General features: G+C 43.5%; 1 protein-coding gene and 1 pseudogene across 1 annotated transcript in view; one reads left to right on the top strand and one right to left on the bottom strand.

Moving 5' to 3' along the window:
• LOC105072250 (polyadenylate-binding protein-interacting protein 1-like) overlaps nt 1-2346 on the bottom strand; it is a 75564-nt pseudogene extending 73218 nt beyond the window's left edge.
• Nucleotides 2347-2623: 277 nt separating this feature from the next.
• The window catches only part of LOC141575407 (uncharacterized), a 109699-nt gene continuing 93545 nt past the window's right edge, over nt 2624-18777 (top strand). Inside the window, exons 1-3 of the mRNA XM_074354472.1 lie at nt 2624-2646; nt 8233-8516; nt 10112-10355. Coding sequence (XP_074210573.1) covers nt 2624-2646; nt 8233-8516; nt 10112-10355 — 551 coding nt within the window. The remainder of the gene's footprint in view (nt 2647-8232; nt 8517-10111; nt 10356-18777) is intronic.

Here is an 18777-nt window from a genome sequence, read left to right as displayed (position 1 = left end):
TAGAGAGTCCAAAATGGATATTATTTTGATTTTAGTTTTCATTTCTCTAATTATTAATACCTCTATTACTTTAATTACTGCTACTCTAATTCCTAATAACCTCTTCGCATGTGATAATTCACCATTTATATTTCTCCTACTGTGAAATGCCATTTATGCATATTATAAATGCCTTTTGCCTATTATTTTATTTTTTCTCAATGATTTCTATAATTTTTTAATGCAATCATTTGTCTAGTATATGCATTTCAAACATCTTCTCATAGTTTTCTGGTTTGTCAGTTTACTTAATGGAGGCTTTTATTGAACAGAGGTTCTTAATTTTAATGAAGTTTAATTTATCAATCTTTTCTTTGTGTTGAGTCTTGGTTGAGAAATCCTTTTTCTTATAAGCTCATACTGATGTCCATTCATATTCTAGAAGTCTGTAAGTTTGCCTTTCACATTTAAATCTTTAAACCTTAGAGTTGATTTTTTTGTGTATGACATGATAAAAGAATTAATTTCATTTATTTATTAACAAAATTATCTATTTATTTATCTGTGTTTCCAGTCATTCTTGTTGTGTTCGTACATATTTTATCACTTACATAGTAGTTAAGGTGCACTGTTTTGTATTCTACATTTTCATTTGCTTTCAGAGTTCTTTTCTGATTGACCTAAGTATTTGTACTTATGTTTAGTGCTGTGTAAGTGGCAGAAGCCATCTAGCTGGTCAAAAAGGGGAGATTACTAATGGAAAGAAGTGGCCCGTTTTAGTCAGCCTAATTTTCATGGTTCTGTCAAGACAGATAGCAGCATCGTAGAGTTTTCAACAACCTTCCTCCAGAGATTTTCACAAGAATAAATTTATTGAGGACCGCATGTCTAACTGACCATTACTTGTTACCAAATTTCTCACACAGCATTCTCAGAACACTACATTTTTATCCGACATCTTTTCCATAGTAGGTCATTCAGCAAGAGTATGAATTGTTTGCAGAGTTGGGTGCCAAAGGGTTCTTTACAGAATGTCTTCCCTGCATGAGTTTTCTGACGTGAGTTGCCACTGAAGGCTTTGCACCTTGATGTGAGGATTGGTGTCTCCTTAGGTGAGATCTTTGATGTTGACCAAGGCATGGGTGGTCATTGAAGTTGTGCCTTCATTCAGGACACCAAGGTTGATCTGTGCAGTGTGAATCCACACTTGTCTTTCAAGTGTTGCTCGGTGAGTGAGGATTTCAGGTGGTTACTTCATGGACATACTTTTCTAGCAGGAATTATCTGGTATCCTCCAAGAATCTTCTGCCTCCTGGTAAAGATTGTCTTGCCTTCTTTCCTAGCTTAGCGATGACCACTGTTTGCAGCTGTCTTGTGCACACCAAGGCTGGGGTTCTCTGGAAGGCCCTCCACAGTGATTTCAGAGTCGGTCCTGCTCTGCAGTGCAAATCACTCATGTTTCTTACTTCTCAGTGAAGGCCTTTCTGCACTGACGACGGGCACAGTTTCTCTACCACATGAGTTCTTTGGTGTGAGTAACGGCTGGCGTTGTGACTGAAGCCTCTCCCGACGTCATTCCTGTGTTCATGCCGCCTCCCCCTCTGTGTGGACTCCCCGGTGTCTGCACAGGCGTATGCTCTGGGTGAGGACGCTCGTGTGTGCACTGCATTCCTAGGGCTTCTCTCTAATGTGAAGGGTCTGACGTTGCCTAAGCACAGAACGTGCATTAAAGGCTTTTCTACAGAAAGGACATTCTTATGTTTTCTCACCAGCACGAATCTGCTCACATACCTAAAGGGCTGCGTGATGACCGAAGGCTCTTCCGCAGAGAACACAGTGGTAGAGTGTCTCCCTTTGTGCAGCTTCGGGTGGGGGTAAAGGTTAAAGGTGTTCTTACAGGCTCTTCCCCATTCATTCCATTCATAGGGTCTCTCTCCAGTGACAGCTGTCATTTTTTTGCATATCTATATTCCTGTTGAAATAATGTCAGTTTGCAGTGTTGTGACAACTATATTTTTTTCCAGTTGAACAACTGCAATTTATTAAAGAAAACTTTCTGGTCTTTTTTACTTTCATGTAATTTTTCAGTAAATCCTGCTAACTTCTACCTTGAAGATAAATTATGTTCAAATCACTGGGTCTTTGGCAGGTTCTCAGTAAATACAGGCAGCCTGGGCTTGGCATGGTTGTGATATGCACAACGTCAGTGTGGTTGAGTTGAAGAGCCCAAGTTCCCCAACATAATGGTTCCAGTGTCGCTGACTGTGATTTATTCGCTGTACTTACGTGAAGTCCACACTTCACTGCTGGCTCTTTAAGCTGTGACTCCTGGTCACGGCGCACCTTGTGGTCCGTGACCAAGCACATGGCTTCGTTCAGAACCTGTGCTGATTGGTCACGTCACGTCTGTCCTTCATTTTATGCACAGGCAGCAGGGGTGGCACTGTATCCTCTCTGTTCCCACCCCCACCCCTGTGACCAAGACACGTGACATTTTACACAAATAGATAAATGGGAATTGGTGCTAAAGAAACAAAAAGTGATGATGCTGGAAATGAAATTTCAACTGAACATAAATGGAGTTGTAGAAGCAATTTCTGAGTGTGGGAACATGGACACTGTGGCTGCCTGAGAAAATGTAGACATGCACCCAGAGGACAGAGTGAGGTGAGCTTCCAGACATAAATGAGGAGAGCAGTTGTGACAAAAGGAGGAAGACATCCCAGAGGAAGTGACAGTGGCAAAGAACTGACGATAAAGAACTCTTGGAGATATTTCATAACATTGACAATGCTGGAAAATTATCCAAATGTAAGAGGATCACAATTTGCCAAGGCATTTGAAGGGATGCTCTTTGCTCAGGGAGAGTTATACTGAGAAGGATAAGGCATGTGCTGTTCAAACTACTCTTTTTTATCGAGGTAGAGTTGATTTCCAGTGTTGTGTTAGTTCCTGGTGTGCAGCATAGTGATTCAGTTATACATATATATATATTTCTTTTCATGTTCTTTTTCCTTATAGATGGTTACAAGGTATTGAATATAGTTCCCTGTGCTGTACAGTAGGACCTTGTTGTTCATCTCTTTTACATACAGTACTGTGTATCTGCTAATCCCACACTCCCAATTTATCCCTCCCCCTCTGTCCCCTTTGGTAACCATAACAGAGAAAGACAAATATCATGATGTTGCTTATATGTGGAATCTAAAAAAATGACTTAAATGAACTTATTTACAGAACTGAAAGAGACTCACAGACACAGAAAACAAACTGAGGTTCAAACTACTCTTGATAAGTGTTTTATGAAGAAACAAGACACTTTAATTCTCAGTGTTTCTAATGTACTAATTGATAGCATACTAAAGAGATATTAGTTTCACTTATTTTCATTTCTCTCTCCTCTTATAACTGATAATAAGAAGAGTTTTTAATGTTTGAACAAGAATTTTTAAAAGTCAAGGAACAATTCATAACTGATATTCCCAAAGGCTGCTTTGCATGGTCGTTTTTATAGTTCTGTGCTCATGAGCAAACTGAACACTGCCTGTATTTTTAAATGAATAGATATAGACCCAGTGTGAGACCGCAAATATGGGTTGCTTTCCTTTAATTGTCTCAGTTCATTTGCCCTGATTACTATATATTTACTGTAAGAAAACATAATATTGTATAAATATAGTATAGGTAACATTTTATTTGTCTTTTCTCTGTCTGACTTGCTTCACTTAGTATGATAATCTCTAGGTCTATCCATGTTGCTGCAAATGGCATTATTTCATTCTTTTTTATGGCTGAATAATACTGCTTTTTTTTTTATGGGCTAGATTCCTTTATTCAATGTGAAAAGTACAACGTTATAAATGAAGGCCGAGGACCAATAAAAATCTACAAATCCAAGTAGAACTTTTATAGGCTTAATAATTTTTAAAAAATTATTTGCAAGGCTAACTCAAGAACCTGAACAGATACTATTTCATGGGGTTTATGTCACTGGAATGACAAACCACATTTACAGGGGTTTCCCTTTGAACTCCCAAATTGTCATAAGAAACCTACTCTTTCCCCTTGAGCTCAGGCACATCCAGTACCAGTGCTCTTTGCTAGTGGTTTCCGTTTCTTTCTCTTCCAGTTGTTTCTTGGTTTCTGAGTCCAGCCCTCTCTGCATGACCTTCATGTGCAGTAGGTCCTCTGACAGCTTAGTTCTGTGCTTGGCGGCCACACTGAGTCCCCCCCTGGTGCTGCCACCAGGCCCACTGCGTGTGTGCCTGCAGTGTATACACAGGCCGCATCTTCTTTATCCAGTCAACTGTCCATTGACATTTCAGACAAATGTCATAGGATATCACTTACATGTGGGATCTAAAAAAAGATACAAATTTTATTTGCAAACCTGAGAGAGACTCACGGACAGAGAAAACAAACTTGTGGTTACCAAAGGGGAAAAGGGGGAAGGGATAAATAAGGAGTTTGGGATAAACAGATACAAACTACTATATATAAGATAGATAAACAACAAGACCCTACTGTACAACATAAGGAACTATATTCAATTCCTTGTAATAAACTATAATGAAAAAGAATATGAAAATACGTGTGTGTATATATATGTATGTATGTGTACAACTGAATCACTTTGCTGTACACCTGGAACTAACCTTACAAATCAACTACACTTCAATAAAATAAAATAAAATAAAATAGAACGTTTTATTTGGCCATATGCCCAAAGACTTAGACACATTGGTGGAATCAGTGAGATAAACGTGTGAGCATGTGTCACAGTTTCTGGAACGTAGCAGGCCCTCGATAAAAGCAAAGTAAATCCAGGATTGTATATGGTCTGAGTCCCCATCACATCCCCTGAATGGTTGCCGTGGCCCCCATGAGGTCCCCTGCTTCTTCCTTGCCTCCTCACAGCTGCATTTGATACCTGAGTCAGTGGCTCCCCACTCCCCCAGGTGGGGCCTTCCCCTGGGTTGTCTCTGACCTCCTCTCCCACCATCTTTCCCCTGGCTTCTCCCCCTCCAGCTGCCATGACATCCTTTGTGTTTCTCAAACAGGCAGGAACACTTCTGCCCGAGGGACCTTCTCTGGCCTGCCTTCTGCCTGGAGTGTCCCTTCTGCAGATACTCACGGGGCTAATTCCCTTCCCTGCTTCAGGCCTTTGCTCAGAAAGCATTCCCTCCATGAGGCCTGGCAATTCCAGCCGCAATTCCAGCCACAATTCCAGCCTCCCCGACCACAGCAGTACTACTGATCTTCCTTGTCCTGTTCCTTTTTTAATATGTAAAACTTCTCACCTTTCACATAATTTACACATTTTTCAGGTTTTTATTTATTTAGAGTAAGCCTAGTGAGCTCAGGGACCTTTGACTTATTCAGCAACGCATCTCAAAGGCTTAGGACACTTCCTAGCACATACGTCCTCAGGAAATATTTGTGATACGTGAATGTGGGGAAGAAACTGTTGCTGCTGCTGTGTGAAAATTCTTTCCTACCTTGTACTATTCCAGCGGACTTGGCAGCATTTGTTATGGAAACCAGGCCTTATTGACTCAGCACAAAACTGCATGGATTGCAGCATGGTGGTTCAGGCTTTCCCCATGTAAATAATTATCTCTGTGCTAAAGAGCTGGAAAGTCACAGGAGAAGTACAGGAGCATTTAAGAAAAGGAATTCAATCCAATATGTACTTATGGGGCGTTTACTACGTTCAGTGGCCTAAATTGGACAGGGGTATGATTCCCTCCAGTTTTAACTAAAATGTCTATTTTCATTGAACACCTGGTTTCTGGGGACTCTAATCTGACCTGCTTGACGGATAGCGTCGGATACAGCTCAGACGGTGAACTTTTTGAGTTGAAGCTAGCTGTAGAAAATTATCAGGATGTTGCTGAGGGAGAGGGCCAGTTACAGAAAGTCTAACCTGGAGAAATATTTTGAAAGACAAGCCTAATAAGAGTTTAAGTGACACAACATTGTAAAATGATTATAAATCAATAAAAAAGTGTTTAAAAAAAAGTTTAAGGGAGGTAACTGGTGTGATGGGAGGGGCTTTTTAATGACCAGTCATTAGGAGCATTTTTTGACTTTTCGAGAGTATACAGTATGCTTGAATAGCTTAGATTGTATGTGGGAAGGGTTGTAATCCGAGTTTTATTATGTTTATGTGAAAATAGGAGAAAAATGGACTAGATTGCTTTTTTCCCCGGTGTTCCAATTGAGTTTTTTTAATTGAAGTATAGTTGGTTTACAATGTTGTGTTAATTTCTGATGTACAGCATAGTGATTCAGTTATACACAAACATATATATTCTTTTCATATTCTTTTTCATTATGGGCTATTACAAGGTATTGAATATAGTTCCCAGTACTATACAGTAGGACCTTGCTCTTTATCTATTTTATATATAGTGGTTAGCGTCCGCAAATTCCGAAAAAATTGGGATTCGGGATTTCCAATTGAATTTTATAATGATGCTACGGATACTCATGATTCACTAAAATTTGTCATGGATGTAATAGATAGGATTGGTGATTTCCTCCAATATTGCTCTGTTTCCTGGCGCACATAACCATGAAATCACTTAATGGGGTTGTACAATAGTCGCTTCAATTGGAAATTAAATAAGGTCTTGCCTTGGCAATTCTAAGAAGCAACTCCATTTGTCAGCATGGCAGTGCATGTTTACAAGTAATCATAAAGTGGATTATGATAAATGATCAATTATTGCATGTGTTGTACTTGCCGGGCACAGTGTTAGACACTGCACACTCTTGTAATTACTTAAATGAATGCATAGTGACAACTGAGGAAACCGAAGGAAGGAAAAATAGTGCTCTAGGAACACAAAACAAAGAAACTGCCACAGCCTGGGGGTAGGGAAGGCTCCCCTCTGGAAAGGATGCTTGAATTGAGATTTGAAAGATGATAATGTCTCAGCTAGAGGTTGGAGAATTGGTTCAATGCCATGTGCAAAAGTCCTGTAGGAGCAAAGGAATGGAGGAAGGTTGGTTGGAGGAAATGTTGGGCTGGCAAAGACCATGCAATGCAGGGTTTTGTAGGCTAGAGGATTTTTTGGGTCTTATTCCTTAGAGCAATGAGAAGCCAGTAGAAGGTTGTAAGCCAGGAAATGGTAGAGTCAGGCTGATGGTGTGACCTCAAGGTGAAGCACTGTTGGAAAGGAGTTTGCAGTGGAAAACTACTCATTGGATTTTGAAGATGTCTAAATGAGAGATGATGGTAGCTAGGGTAATGAAAAATGGATGGATTTGAAAGATACTGATGGAGTAGATGTCATAGGGTTTGGTGACTCTAAGCTGGACATCACTCTTTTAACTTAAATATCGCCATTTATCTAATTGTTCATGAAATTTCTTCTAAAATATTTCCTTTTTATAATTTATTATTTTCAGAATTTTATAAAGAAAGATGAGTAATTTTATTTCCTCAAGTGTGTTTTTATACAATAGGGATTGGTGTGGGTTCAGGGTTTTCCAGAAACAGCAAGATCTTAGTATCTTTATCATCATGCTGGTCATTCATGGTTAATTAATTAACAGACTTTGAAATTTAAAAAATGAAAGAACAGAACATAAGCACATTCCATCTTTGTAGCATTTTGGTTATGGAATATTATTTCTTGTGAGTTGCATCAAAATTTGTTGCCCTAGGTACTAGATAGAAGACATAGGAGCTCAAAAAAAACAAAGTATACCAAAAGCTGGTGAATATTGAAAGGATAAGGTACACTGATGGCATGTGCAACCAAAACACAAAGGCAGGAAGTGAGAGTTAGGAGCCTGGACCTCAGGGCCTGGGAGGCAAAGACTAACTCAGAGGAAGCTGTATGACCCCAAAAGTCGTACTTTAATGTGTCCTTATTGTTCTGTTACCCGAGCACTGCTCACTCACTCTCTGGGTCCCATCAGTATTAGGCAGTGTTTAGTCTTTCTTTTTGGAATAGAAGATAGATTTCATGGTGTGTGTGTGTGTGTGTGTGTGTGTATTCAGATATCCTTATGCACATGTGTATATGTTTAAGTCCCATTTCGGGGGTCCGGTGGGAGACTTGGGGGCTTGGCTGTAGGTAGGGGGGCCAGTCACGGGGTTTGGGAGGGAAGGCGAGCAGGGGGAGTGGGGCTAGGGGGTGTGGCCTGGCCCTGAGCTGGTCGTGGTTTTGGTTGGGTGCCAGGACCGGTAGGTGACGGGATGGAGGTGTTAAGGATGGAGACCCGGTGGGGCGGGTAAAGGGATGGGCCCCCCGCCCCACTGCCAGGCCCTTGCCCCCAGCCCCCAGCCTGGCACCAGTCCCCACCTCCCGAGCAACAGGAGTTCCAGCCCGAGCGTCCGCGCTGCGGGCGGGAGGAGGAGGGGCGCGCATGCGCGTGGACGCAGAGCCGCGCCGACCGGACCCGCCCGGAGCGTGTGAAAGCCGGGCGGGAGCCGAGTGCTCCCGGACCAGCTCCTGGAGGAGGAACGCGGCCTGGGGTCTGGGCCGCCGCTTGCTGCCGCCTCCGCTGCCGCCGCCGAGCCGGTAAGGGGGCGCTTGGTGTGGGCGCGCAGGTCGGGAGCCGGCGGGTGAAGCCTGGGCTGCGCTCGCGGGTAGCGGTGCGTAGGTGAGGCCCGGGCCTCGCGACCCGTTAGGACCCTGAGGTGGGTCGGGGGCCACCGCGTGGTTCGTGGTGCCCACTTGTCCTTCCCGCTCATTAGTAGTACGGGCGCCTCTTCGTTGCCACTTGTACCCGGGGGATAGCGGATGCCGCCGCCCCAGGAGGTGGGAGGGCACCGGACGGCCAGGGAGCACGTCCGACTGGCCCTCAGGCCATGGCCTGTTCCCAGGAGGCGGGTGCGGTGCTGTCAGGGTGCGGGGGCGGGGGCGGGGGTGGCGGCGGCGGCGGCGGCCAGAGGGGTCTACCCTTGGGAGCCTGTGAATTTGCTCCCCTCTGCTGCGTCCTGTCCTGGGGGCAGCTTTTGCTGTCCAGATTTGCAGGGCCTATGTTGCAGGTCATTTCTGCCCCTGGGAGACGAGGAGGTGCTGTCAGGGTGCGGGGGCGGCGGCAGCGACAGCGGGAAATGGGAGCAAATCCCCGCGCCAGCATGGGGCAGCCCCAATCCTGCCATTGCTGCTGCTGCTGCTGCTCTGCGCCCCCCCCCCCCCCCGCCTACCTCCCAGGAGCAGGCTGACAGGGAGAGATGCTTTCCAGGAAGCCAGGGCAGCAGAGGCTGCCCCCGGGGCCAGGCAGCGGGGGAGTTGGGAGGAAGTTGACTGGCTCTCCCAGGGCAGCCCCCCTCCCCGCCTCTGCCTCTGCTGCTGCCTGCTGTCCATTCTGGGCGGGGCTGCCCCCTCCCTGCCGGCAGCACTGTCAACCACCCAAGGCCCACTGGCGAGTGGTGTGCACCCTGGTACCACCCTGACCCATCAGCTCAGACGAGGCACTGGTTGGGGGGGGGGAGAAGTGGGGTGGAGTAGGGGTGGGGGCAGGGCGCCCGGGCGAGAATTGGCACTGCGTCCAACCCCCGCCCGGGCCCAGGAGCCTGGGACACAGGGCTGTGTGCCAGCACTCTGCCCGGGATCCCTGGCTGGCTGGCTGTCGCAATGGTGATGGGAGCCCCGACCATCCTGCCCCCGCTGGTTGAGGGGTGAGGGTGTCAGCTGGAGTAAGGTTGCACTCCGGGTGTGGGGGGATCCCGTGGTGAGTGGGCACAGACTGAGGGGTGAGGAATCGCTGGGAGTGGAATTGACCCGGCTGAGGGGTGAGGGGGACCATCTTGGGATGTTGGGGGTCCTGCAGTGAGGCATGAGGGGTGAGCTTGTGGCGTGGGGGCCATAGGTTACTAGCGTGGTGGAGTGTCGGGGCGGGGACCTCGGTGTGAGAGGAAGTCCCATTTCGGGGGTCCGGTGGGAGACTTGGGGGCTTGGCTGTAGGTAGGGGGGCCAGTCACGGAGTTTGGGAGGGAAGGCGAGCAGGGGGAGTGGGGCTAGGGGGTGTGGCCTGGCCCTGAGCTGGTCGTGGTTTTGGTTGGGTGCCAGGACCGGTAGGTGACGGGATGGAGGTGTTAAGGATGGAGACCCGGTGGGGCGGGTAAAGGGATGGGCCCCCCGCCCCACTGCCAGGCCCTTGCCCCCAGCCCCCAGCCTGGCACCAGTCCCCACCTCCCGAGCAACAGGAGTTCCAGCCCGAGCGTCCGCGCTGCGGGCGGGAGGAGGAGGGGCGCGCATGCGCGTGGACGCAGAGCCGCGCCGACCGGACCCGCCCGGAGCGTGTGAAAGCCGGGCGGGAGCCGAGTGCTCCCGGACCAGCTCCTCGAGGAGGAACGCGGCCTGGGGTCTGGGCCGCCGCTTGCTGCCGCCTCCGCTGCCGCCGCCGAGCCGGTAAGGGGGCGCTTGGTGTGGGCGCGCAGGTCGGGAGCCGGCGGGTGAAGCCTGGGCTGTGCTCGCGGGTAGCGGTGCGTAGGTGAGGCCCGGGCCTCGCGACCCGTTAGGACCCTGAGGTGGATCAGAGCTGAATTAAAAGAATACCTGTAAAAAACTGAAAACTGAACACCACTTTCCTTTCTAGATCTGAGAATGTGATTTATTTTTATTGAAGATACTCAGTTACAGTGTGTCAGTCTCTGGTGTACAGCTTAATGTCCCAGTCATGCATATATGTACATATATTCATTTTCATATTCTTGTTCATTAAAGGTTATTACAGGATATTGAATATAGTTCCATGTGCTATCCAGAAGAAATTTGGGGTTTTGTTTTATATCTTTTCCTAAATTAATAGACTTAATTTTTTTAGAGTAGTTTCAGGTTCACAGCAGAGTTGAGCAGAAAATACAGAGTTCACACATAACCCTCTCCACCCACATATATATACTCCCCTATCCTCAACATCCCTCATCAGTGTGGCGTATTTGGTACAAGCGATGAACCAACATGGACACGCTATTATCAACCAAAGTGCATAGTTTACATTAAGGTTCACTCTTGATGTACATTTGACAAATGCATAATGACATGTAGCCACTATAGTATCACATAGAAGAGTTTAATCACCCTAAAAATCCCTTGTGCTCCATCTGTTCATTCCTCCCTCCCTCTCCTTAAACTCTTGGAAACCACGATCTTTTTATTGTTTCTGTAGCTGTGCCTTTTCTAGAATGTCATTTGGTTGGACTCGTACAGTTTGTAGCCTTTTGAGACTCACTTTTTTCATGTAGTAATAGGTTTTTTAAGTTTCTTCCATGTCTTTCATGGCTTTATAGCTCATTTTTTTTTTACTGAAGATATAGTTTTTTAAGTTTACATATATGTGCTGTTCATTATTTCTAAGGATGTTTAGAGCTTTAGCTTTTTAAATTTATATAGTTATCAAAGGAATAAAGCCAACCACAAAATAAGAATTAAGTAAAAAAGATACACACACCTTGCTATTAGCAACATTATTTATGATTGCCAAGATATGGAAGCATCGTAAGTGCACATCAGTAGTTGATAATGAAGATGCAGCATGTATATATATCTATATCTATATGATGAATGTAATGTAAGAAATATGTATATATATGTATGTATGCATGTAATGGAATACAACTCACCCATAGAAAAGAAGGATATTTTGTCATTTGCAGCCCTTCATTCACCTTTTTTTTTTTTCACTTCAAAAACCAGAATTTTATAACCGGCATGAACATTTCCATTACATCAGAAACATCAAAATACCTAGAAATAAACTTAAAGAAGGAGGTTCCCTATACTCCAAACACCAAAATGACACAAAGAAATGAAAAGATTTCTTGTGCTCCTGGATTGGAAGAATCAACACTATCAAAATGGCCACACTACCCAAAGCAATCCATAGATCCAATGCAACCCCCATCAAAATACTCACAACATTCCTCACAGAACTAGAACAAAAAATTCCAGAATTTATAAGGAACCACAAAAGACCCCGAACAACCAAGGCAATTTTTTGTAGGTCTTTTTTTTTTTTTTCCCTCTTTCTTCTTTTTGTTCTCTTTTTTTAGGGTTTGATGACGAGAGAAGTTCTAACATCTGTTGTAAAGCTGGTTTTGTGGTGCTGAATTCTTGTAGCTTTTGTTTATCTGTGAACCTTTTGACTTCTCCATCAAGTCTGAACCAGAGCCTTGCTGGATAGAGTGTTCTTGGTTGTAAGTTTTCCCCTTTCATTACATTAAATATATCATGCGACTTCTTTCTGTCCTGTAGAATTTCTGCTGAAAAATCAGCTGATAAACTTATGGGAGTTCCCTTGTATGTTATTTGTTGCTTCTCTCTTGCTGATTTTAGTATTTTCTCCTTATCCTTAATTGTTGTCAATTTGATGACTATGTGCCTTGGTGTGTCCCTTTTTGTGTTGACCCTATGTGGTCCTCTCTGTGCTTCCTGGACTTGGGTGACTGTTTCCTTTCCCAAGTTGGGAAAGTTTTCAGTGATTCTCTCTCCAAAAATTTTCTCAGGTCCTTTCTCTCTCTCTTCTCTTCCTGGGACCCCTATAATGCAAATATTAGAGCACTTCATGTTGTCCCAGAGTTCTCTTAAACTATCCTCATTTCTTTTCATTCTTTTTTCTTTTTTCTGTTCTGAAGTAGCGATTTCCACTAATCTGTCTTCCAGTTCACTGATCCGTTCTTCTGCTTCATTTAGTCTATTCTTGGTTCCTTCTAGTATATTGTTCATTTCAGTGATTTTATTCTTCACCTCTGTTTGGGTATTCTTTATCTTTTCCAACTCTCTAAAAACTTTGCTCTGTGCTTCTGTACTCCTCTTGAGTTCTCTGAACAGCTTGGCCATCATTACTTTAAACTGTTTCTCAGATAAATTGCCTATCTCCTCATCACTTATTTCTCCTACTGGGATTTTATCTTGTGCCTTGGCCTGGGAGATGTTCCTCTGCCACCCCATCATCTATTTTTCTGTGTGTTTGTGGGCTCCTTCCACAGGCTTTGGGATTGTTGTTTTCTTATTTTTAGTATCTGCCCCTGGTGGGTGATGCTGGACTAGAGGCTTATGCAGGTTTCCTGGCAGGAGGAGCTGGTGCCTGCCCACTGCTGAGTGAAGCCTGGTCCTGGGCCTCTGGTGGGTAGGACTATGTCTAGAGGCCTTTGTGGCTCAGGAAGTCTGCTGATGGGTGGGCCTGTGTTCCCACCCAGTATGTTGCTTGGCCTGAGGCTTCCCTCCAGGCTGTTGGGTGGGGCCAGGTCTTGGTGCTAAGGATCCGATCAAGATGTCAGCCTCCAGGAAAGCTCATGTAGATGAACACTCCCATAAAGATGTGACATTTTACACACAGTGCGCCAAACAAAGCGATATGTTTAATGTTTATTCTGCCCTACTGGCCCTCTGGCCTTCTGTTTGAAAGCACCTTATGAAAATTAAAAATTCAAACAGCCAGAAAGCCCTCGCAGAGACTGCGAGAGAAATGACGGTGGACTGTCTAGGAACAGTGGTCCTCACACTACACTGGTACCCAGTACCTGCTGGATAACTGCTGTACCTTATCATCAACTAACCTGCAAACTCTATGCTTCAATTCCACTGCTCTTCAAACTCAGCTTCAGGTGTGAGTCACATTTTCCCTCTGCTTAGAGCACTCCGTGTTGTCTATTCCTTTTCATCCTTCATGTCTCAGTTCAGATGTCATCACCGGTGGAGTATCGGATTCCTTCCCAGACCATTTTGCAGTGGGGAGGTGTCCCTCCTTTGTGCTGTGTCAGCACTTGCACTTTCCCTATCATATATTTTAATTGCCATTTCCTTCTCTGTATCTCCCATTAGACTCAAAGCTCCCTATGTTTGGGGATTTCATATGTTTTATCTGCTGCTATGTCAGCAGTGCTGGCATAGAGTAGAAGGTCATTAAATGGTGATTAAATGAATAGACGGTGAGAGACCCCAGACTTAGATCCCTTTGGAGAGCCATAATCTGAAAGGATTTTTCTGTTACAGCTTAATTTGGGGGCTGGTAATTGGAGAGCAGAACTATAAGTTCTGCGGTCCCTTTCAGAAGGTGGCAGTGGGACCCACTCTTCTGTTAATCCCTGTCCCTCTTCTGACACAACAGTATTGGTAGGAACAGCTTTCATTTTGAAGTATCTTGTGGCCTGCAAGCCACTGTGTCCGTCACCATCTTCCCCATTCTAGCTGGTGTAAACATCCCTGAGGGCTGGTCACTGAAGGGCAGCTCCGCATCAAGCAGAGCAAAGCATTCTGGGAAGTAACCACATGGGTGCTTCTGCTTGTGGGCATGTGGGCATGCCTTATGCAAGCCACTGCTCTTCTGAGTATTCACAAGCTCTTCCTTTACATTTCTTTTTATTTTAATTGACTCATTTGTCTTTGTGAGAAAAATGAGAAATAAACTCCACCAGCAGTGCTACCTGCTGGAAGCAGGTTGGGAGCTTGGAGAATGCAGGGGCCTGAAGAGCTGCACAAAGAAGCCACAGGGGCTGAGCTAGGGTACAGCCCCTCTTTTTTCCTCCTGGGAGATGTTCTTACTGCCTGGGGGATGTATGAGTTCTCTATTGCTGTGTGACAAATTACCGCAAACTTAGGCGCCTAAAACAATGGACATCATCTCACAGTTTCAGTGGGCCACTGATGCAAGCACAGCTTCGGTAGATCTTTTGCTCAGAGTCTCAAGAGGTTGCAGTAAAGTCTGGAGTTTGGGTTCTTTTTCAGGCCCGGGTGTTGGTTGGCAGAATTTTGTTCCTTGCGGCTGTAGGACTGAGGATGCAGTTTTCTTGCTGGCCATCAGCTGGGGGCTGCTCTCAGCTCTACAAGCTGCCTCAGTTCCTGCCAGGGGGTTTCTCGTAGGCTCTCTCTCAACATGGCTGCTTACTTCTTCAAAGCCAGCAGGGGAGTCTTTGCTCCAGTCTGCTAAAATGGATTATTAAAGAATAATATAATCATGGGAGTAACATTCCATTACTTTTGCCATATTCTGTTGGCTGTAGATCAGTCACAGGTTCTGCCCATACTCAAAGGGAGGGAATTATACAAAGATGTGACTCTCACCTTAGGATGTGTCTACCACTGGGAGCCATCACAGGATATTCTGGGACCACTAAGTGACTTATCAGCTCCCACTGTCTAACCACTTGTAGGGACTTGCCATAAAACTCTCTAAACTGGCCAGAGCCAGAGCTCATAGCAAAGAGCTAATTTTGTGCGAGGAAAGTGGATCATCACCAAGAGAAAGTGATCACTGGAGCCAGAAAGATGGCCAGCTGCTTCCTCCTAACTACTCAACAAGAAAAAGCTGTAGTCACATGTACAAATTGTGGATTGGGAGAGCTAGGACAAGGACTGTGGTTTGACTGTCATCAGGCATTTTGGATTAGGGTCCCCTATTTTCAACCCATTATCAAGAAGAGAGCCATTGAGAGTCACCTTGTTGATAATGTCACTTGGGACCGCCATTGTTGTTCGTCTGCTAAATAAGGCAAATACCCGAGAGAGTTCCCGCTTCTGGACTCCTTTAGCAGCTAGACTCAGTTCTCCCTCTGCATTGCTAAAAGCTCTTAGGGGCCAGCAAAACCCCTAAGGGGCTGGGAGGGGTGTGTGTGTGTGTGAAGGTGGAGAGTGAGGGTTACTGCCTTTCACAAGCCGTTGCTGAGGGACTGTATACAGAAGGGTTTTGTTGGCACAGTTAGCTTTCGAGAAGCCCCTGTCTCCCCACTTTTCCTTTTTATCCTTTCTATATGCCTCAAAATATCCTAGTATTTTATTTTAAGTACTTTCCTTGGCAATCAAATGGGATATTAATAACATTTCACCCTAATTATCATTTGTTTAATCTCTCTTCCTCCCTCTCTTTCATCATTTGAAGAAAGTTGCACATTTCATGGCCTTTTACTTGTAAATATGTAGATCTTTAATTCCTAAGAGTAATGATATTCTCTTATATAACCGCAGTAAATTCTCAAATTCAGTTAATATTGATATTATACCATTGATATAATACTTTAAAATAATGCATGTCCACATTTCAACTTTGCCTCCTGACCAGAAGGTATTCTTTGGAGCACTTGTACCTCTCCAGTACAGCGTCAGTTCTAGGATGAGGATTGCATTTGGTTATATCTCTTGAGACTCCTTCAGTCGGAATCATATCAGAGCCTCTTTTTGTCTTCCAGGATATTGGTAATTTTGAAGAACACAAACCTCCTTGTCCTTTCTTTAATTGAATGTTCCTCTTTTTGGATTTGCCTGATGTTTCCTGATTAGTTTTAGATTAATGATCCCAGGTAAAAATAACACATAGGTGAATTTTTTTCTCTCTGGGAATCAAATCTGGGGATATCTAATAGCCATCTGTCTTTCACTGGTGATGTTAATTTTGAAAATTAAAACAGCAGTCAAGATGTTGCTCGATTTTCCACTGTAATGATTCTTTTTGTTCTCCCTTGCAAGTAATAAGCAGTCTCTGAGAGCCATTTTACAACCATGCAAGTATCTTGCTCCACATCAAAAACCCTCTCCTAGATTTAGCGTCTATTTGTGATTTACTTGATCCAATCTTTACTGTCTTGTAAGCAAAATGATAATTTTCCAACTCCCACTCTTTCTACAAAAATTTACTGTTTGGTTCTCTGCATCCTAATATAAATAAGGACTAGATCTTCTCCCCTGTTTACTATCTATTTATTATTGATATAGACTCATGAATTATAACTTTGTTCAATAGCTTATAATTCATTACTCTGCTTAGTTATTTTGATCCTCACATTTTCCCAGATTGATTCAAGATTTTACTCTTGAAAGTCTAGGCAGACTACCCTCCAGGGCAGAGCTGGCCTTCTCAAGAGGAAAAGGCAGCCCTAATCAGCAATGAAGCTTCAGTGGCAGTTGAACCAGAGCTGGCCTGTGATCCTAGACCAGCTAGACTGCCATCAGTGAGCAAGCAGTCTACAAAGTGTCACCCAAATGCCAGGTGAACCTCTCCCGGTCCTAACCGCAGCAGGGCAGCACATGCTCAAGCAGCCTGTCCTGACAGTGCTAACAAGCCTTTTGCTTCAGTCTGACCTGTTGTCTGCTTGATCCCACCTGAGTCTCACCTGAACCTGCTTGGCCAACCCAGCCCTCCTTTCATCTGAGACTGAGGGGAAATTGAGATTATTCATGGTATTGATGGTGGTCTCCCAGTGTCTCCGAAGTTCTCCCCACTTCACTGCCTACCTCGTTTTCTTCCTGGCCCATCAAATCACCGAGGAATTAAAGACCAACACATTTAGGAGTAAAAGGCCGTGATGTGTGCAATTTCCTTTAAATGATGAAAGAGAGAGAAGGAGGAAAGGAAAGGGAGAGAGATTAAACAAATAATAATTACGATAGAATGTTAGTACTATCTGAATCTAGGTTAAGAATGTATGGATGTTCTTTATACTATTTTTATTCTTTCTAATTTTTATATACATTTGAAATTATTTCCAAGTGAAATTTACAGAAAGAGTTACATAATATATATTATTAAGTTTTTAAAAAAATCTAGTACAATGTGTTCACTTGCTGTCTCACTTGTTAAAAAGTAAGTACAAACACTAAGACACACACATACTTATTAATATGCATGAGAGTGTCCAGAATGATACATAAAACAAGAAAATGTTATTGACATTTGCCTCTGGGTCAGGGACTGTATAATGGATGGGAGAGAGACCTACTTTTCACTATACAACCTTTTTGTAATGTCTGCGTTACAAAAAAAAAAAAAAAGCAAGTACTTTTAAAATGAAAAACAATAATGGTTTAATTTAATCCAGTTTCAAACATAATAATACAGAATTGTTTTGTGTACCTTAGTCTAGGCCCTAAAAATATAATGAAAAAGATTTATTTTGAATCTAATGCCCTCAAGTAAATCATATTCTACTTGGAAAGAAAAAGGATAAGATCTTCTAATCAATGAAGAAAGGTAAGAGAAATATGATGCTGTTATTAAAATGAAATAAAGAGAACAGAAGTACAAAACCTTAGTTGTACATCTGGATCTCCCACTGTTTTAATTGCACCTCAATTAAAGCATTTGTACTTTATTTTTCTCACTTAGTAAGAGATTGAGTAATATTTTCCCCTCTCCTGTCCGTATAAGGGTGTTCTAAGGATTAATGAGATCATTTTTATGGAGATTCTTGAACTTCAGTTGGAAAGGGTATGAAATATAAATAAATAATATTATTAATGTCAGCTATAAAACATACTTCTTTGAAATAAGCTCAAGTGCCAATGAAAGAAAGGATGAAAGAAAGAAGAGAAAAAAGAAAAAAGATATAAACCTTCTTGTATTAACTTCTTAAGACTTTCACCTGCTCTCTGGAATATCTGTGTAATTTGGCACTTTACAGAAAATGCAGTCATGTTCCTTCCTCTGTGGGCTTCCAAGAAGGCATATTTTTGTGTTATCAAGGCCAGATTTATTGAGACATCCAAAAAGTGATGACTTTGGGACAATAACCTTGCAGTTATTCCCCTGAGATTGAATCAAAGTTCGCTGGTGTCTCTGACAACCCTTTTGGAACACATCTAGTTTTAATAACACAGTTGGTGTGAAACACTTCCTAAAGGAAAAAGAAAGACAAGAACATCAACAGAATACCACTATATAAAAACAAAGTTAAAAGATTGTGTGTAGAAAGGGTGTTAAGGGTCGACCTTTAAGATCACAAAAAGAGTAAATTCCAAGTTTGAAGTTGAAATCTGGGTCTTAAGAGTTTCCCACTGTACCGTATACTACTGCCTGTATTGAACAATTTTTTTTTTTTTTTGGAAATTCTTTAGCAAAGTG

The sequence above is a fragment of the Camelus bactrianus genome, chromosome 28, assembly GCF_048773025.1.
Source record: "Camelus bactrianus isolate YW-2024 breed Bactrian camel chromosome 28, ASM4877302v1, whole genome shotgun sequence".
Taxonomy (NCBI): Eukaryota; Metazoa; Chordata; class Mammalia; order Artiodactyla; family Camelidae; genus Camelus; species Camelus bactrianus.
This window is presented reverse-complemented; position numbering and strand designations above follow the sequence as displayed.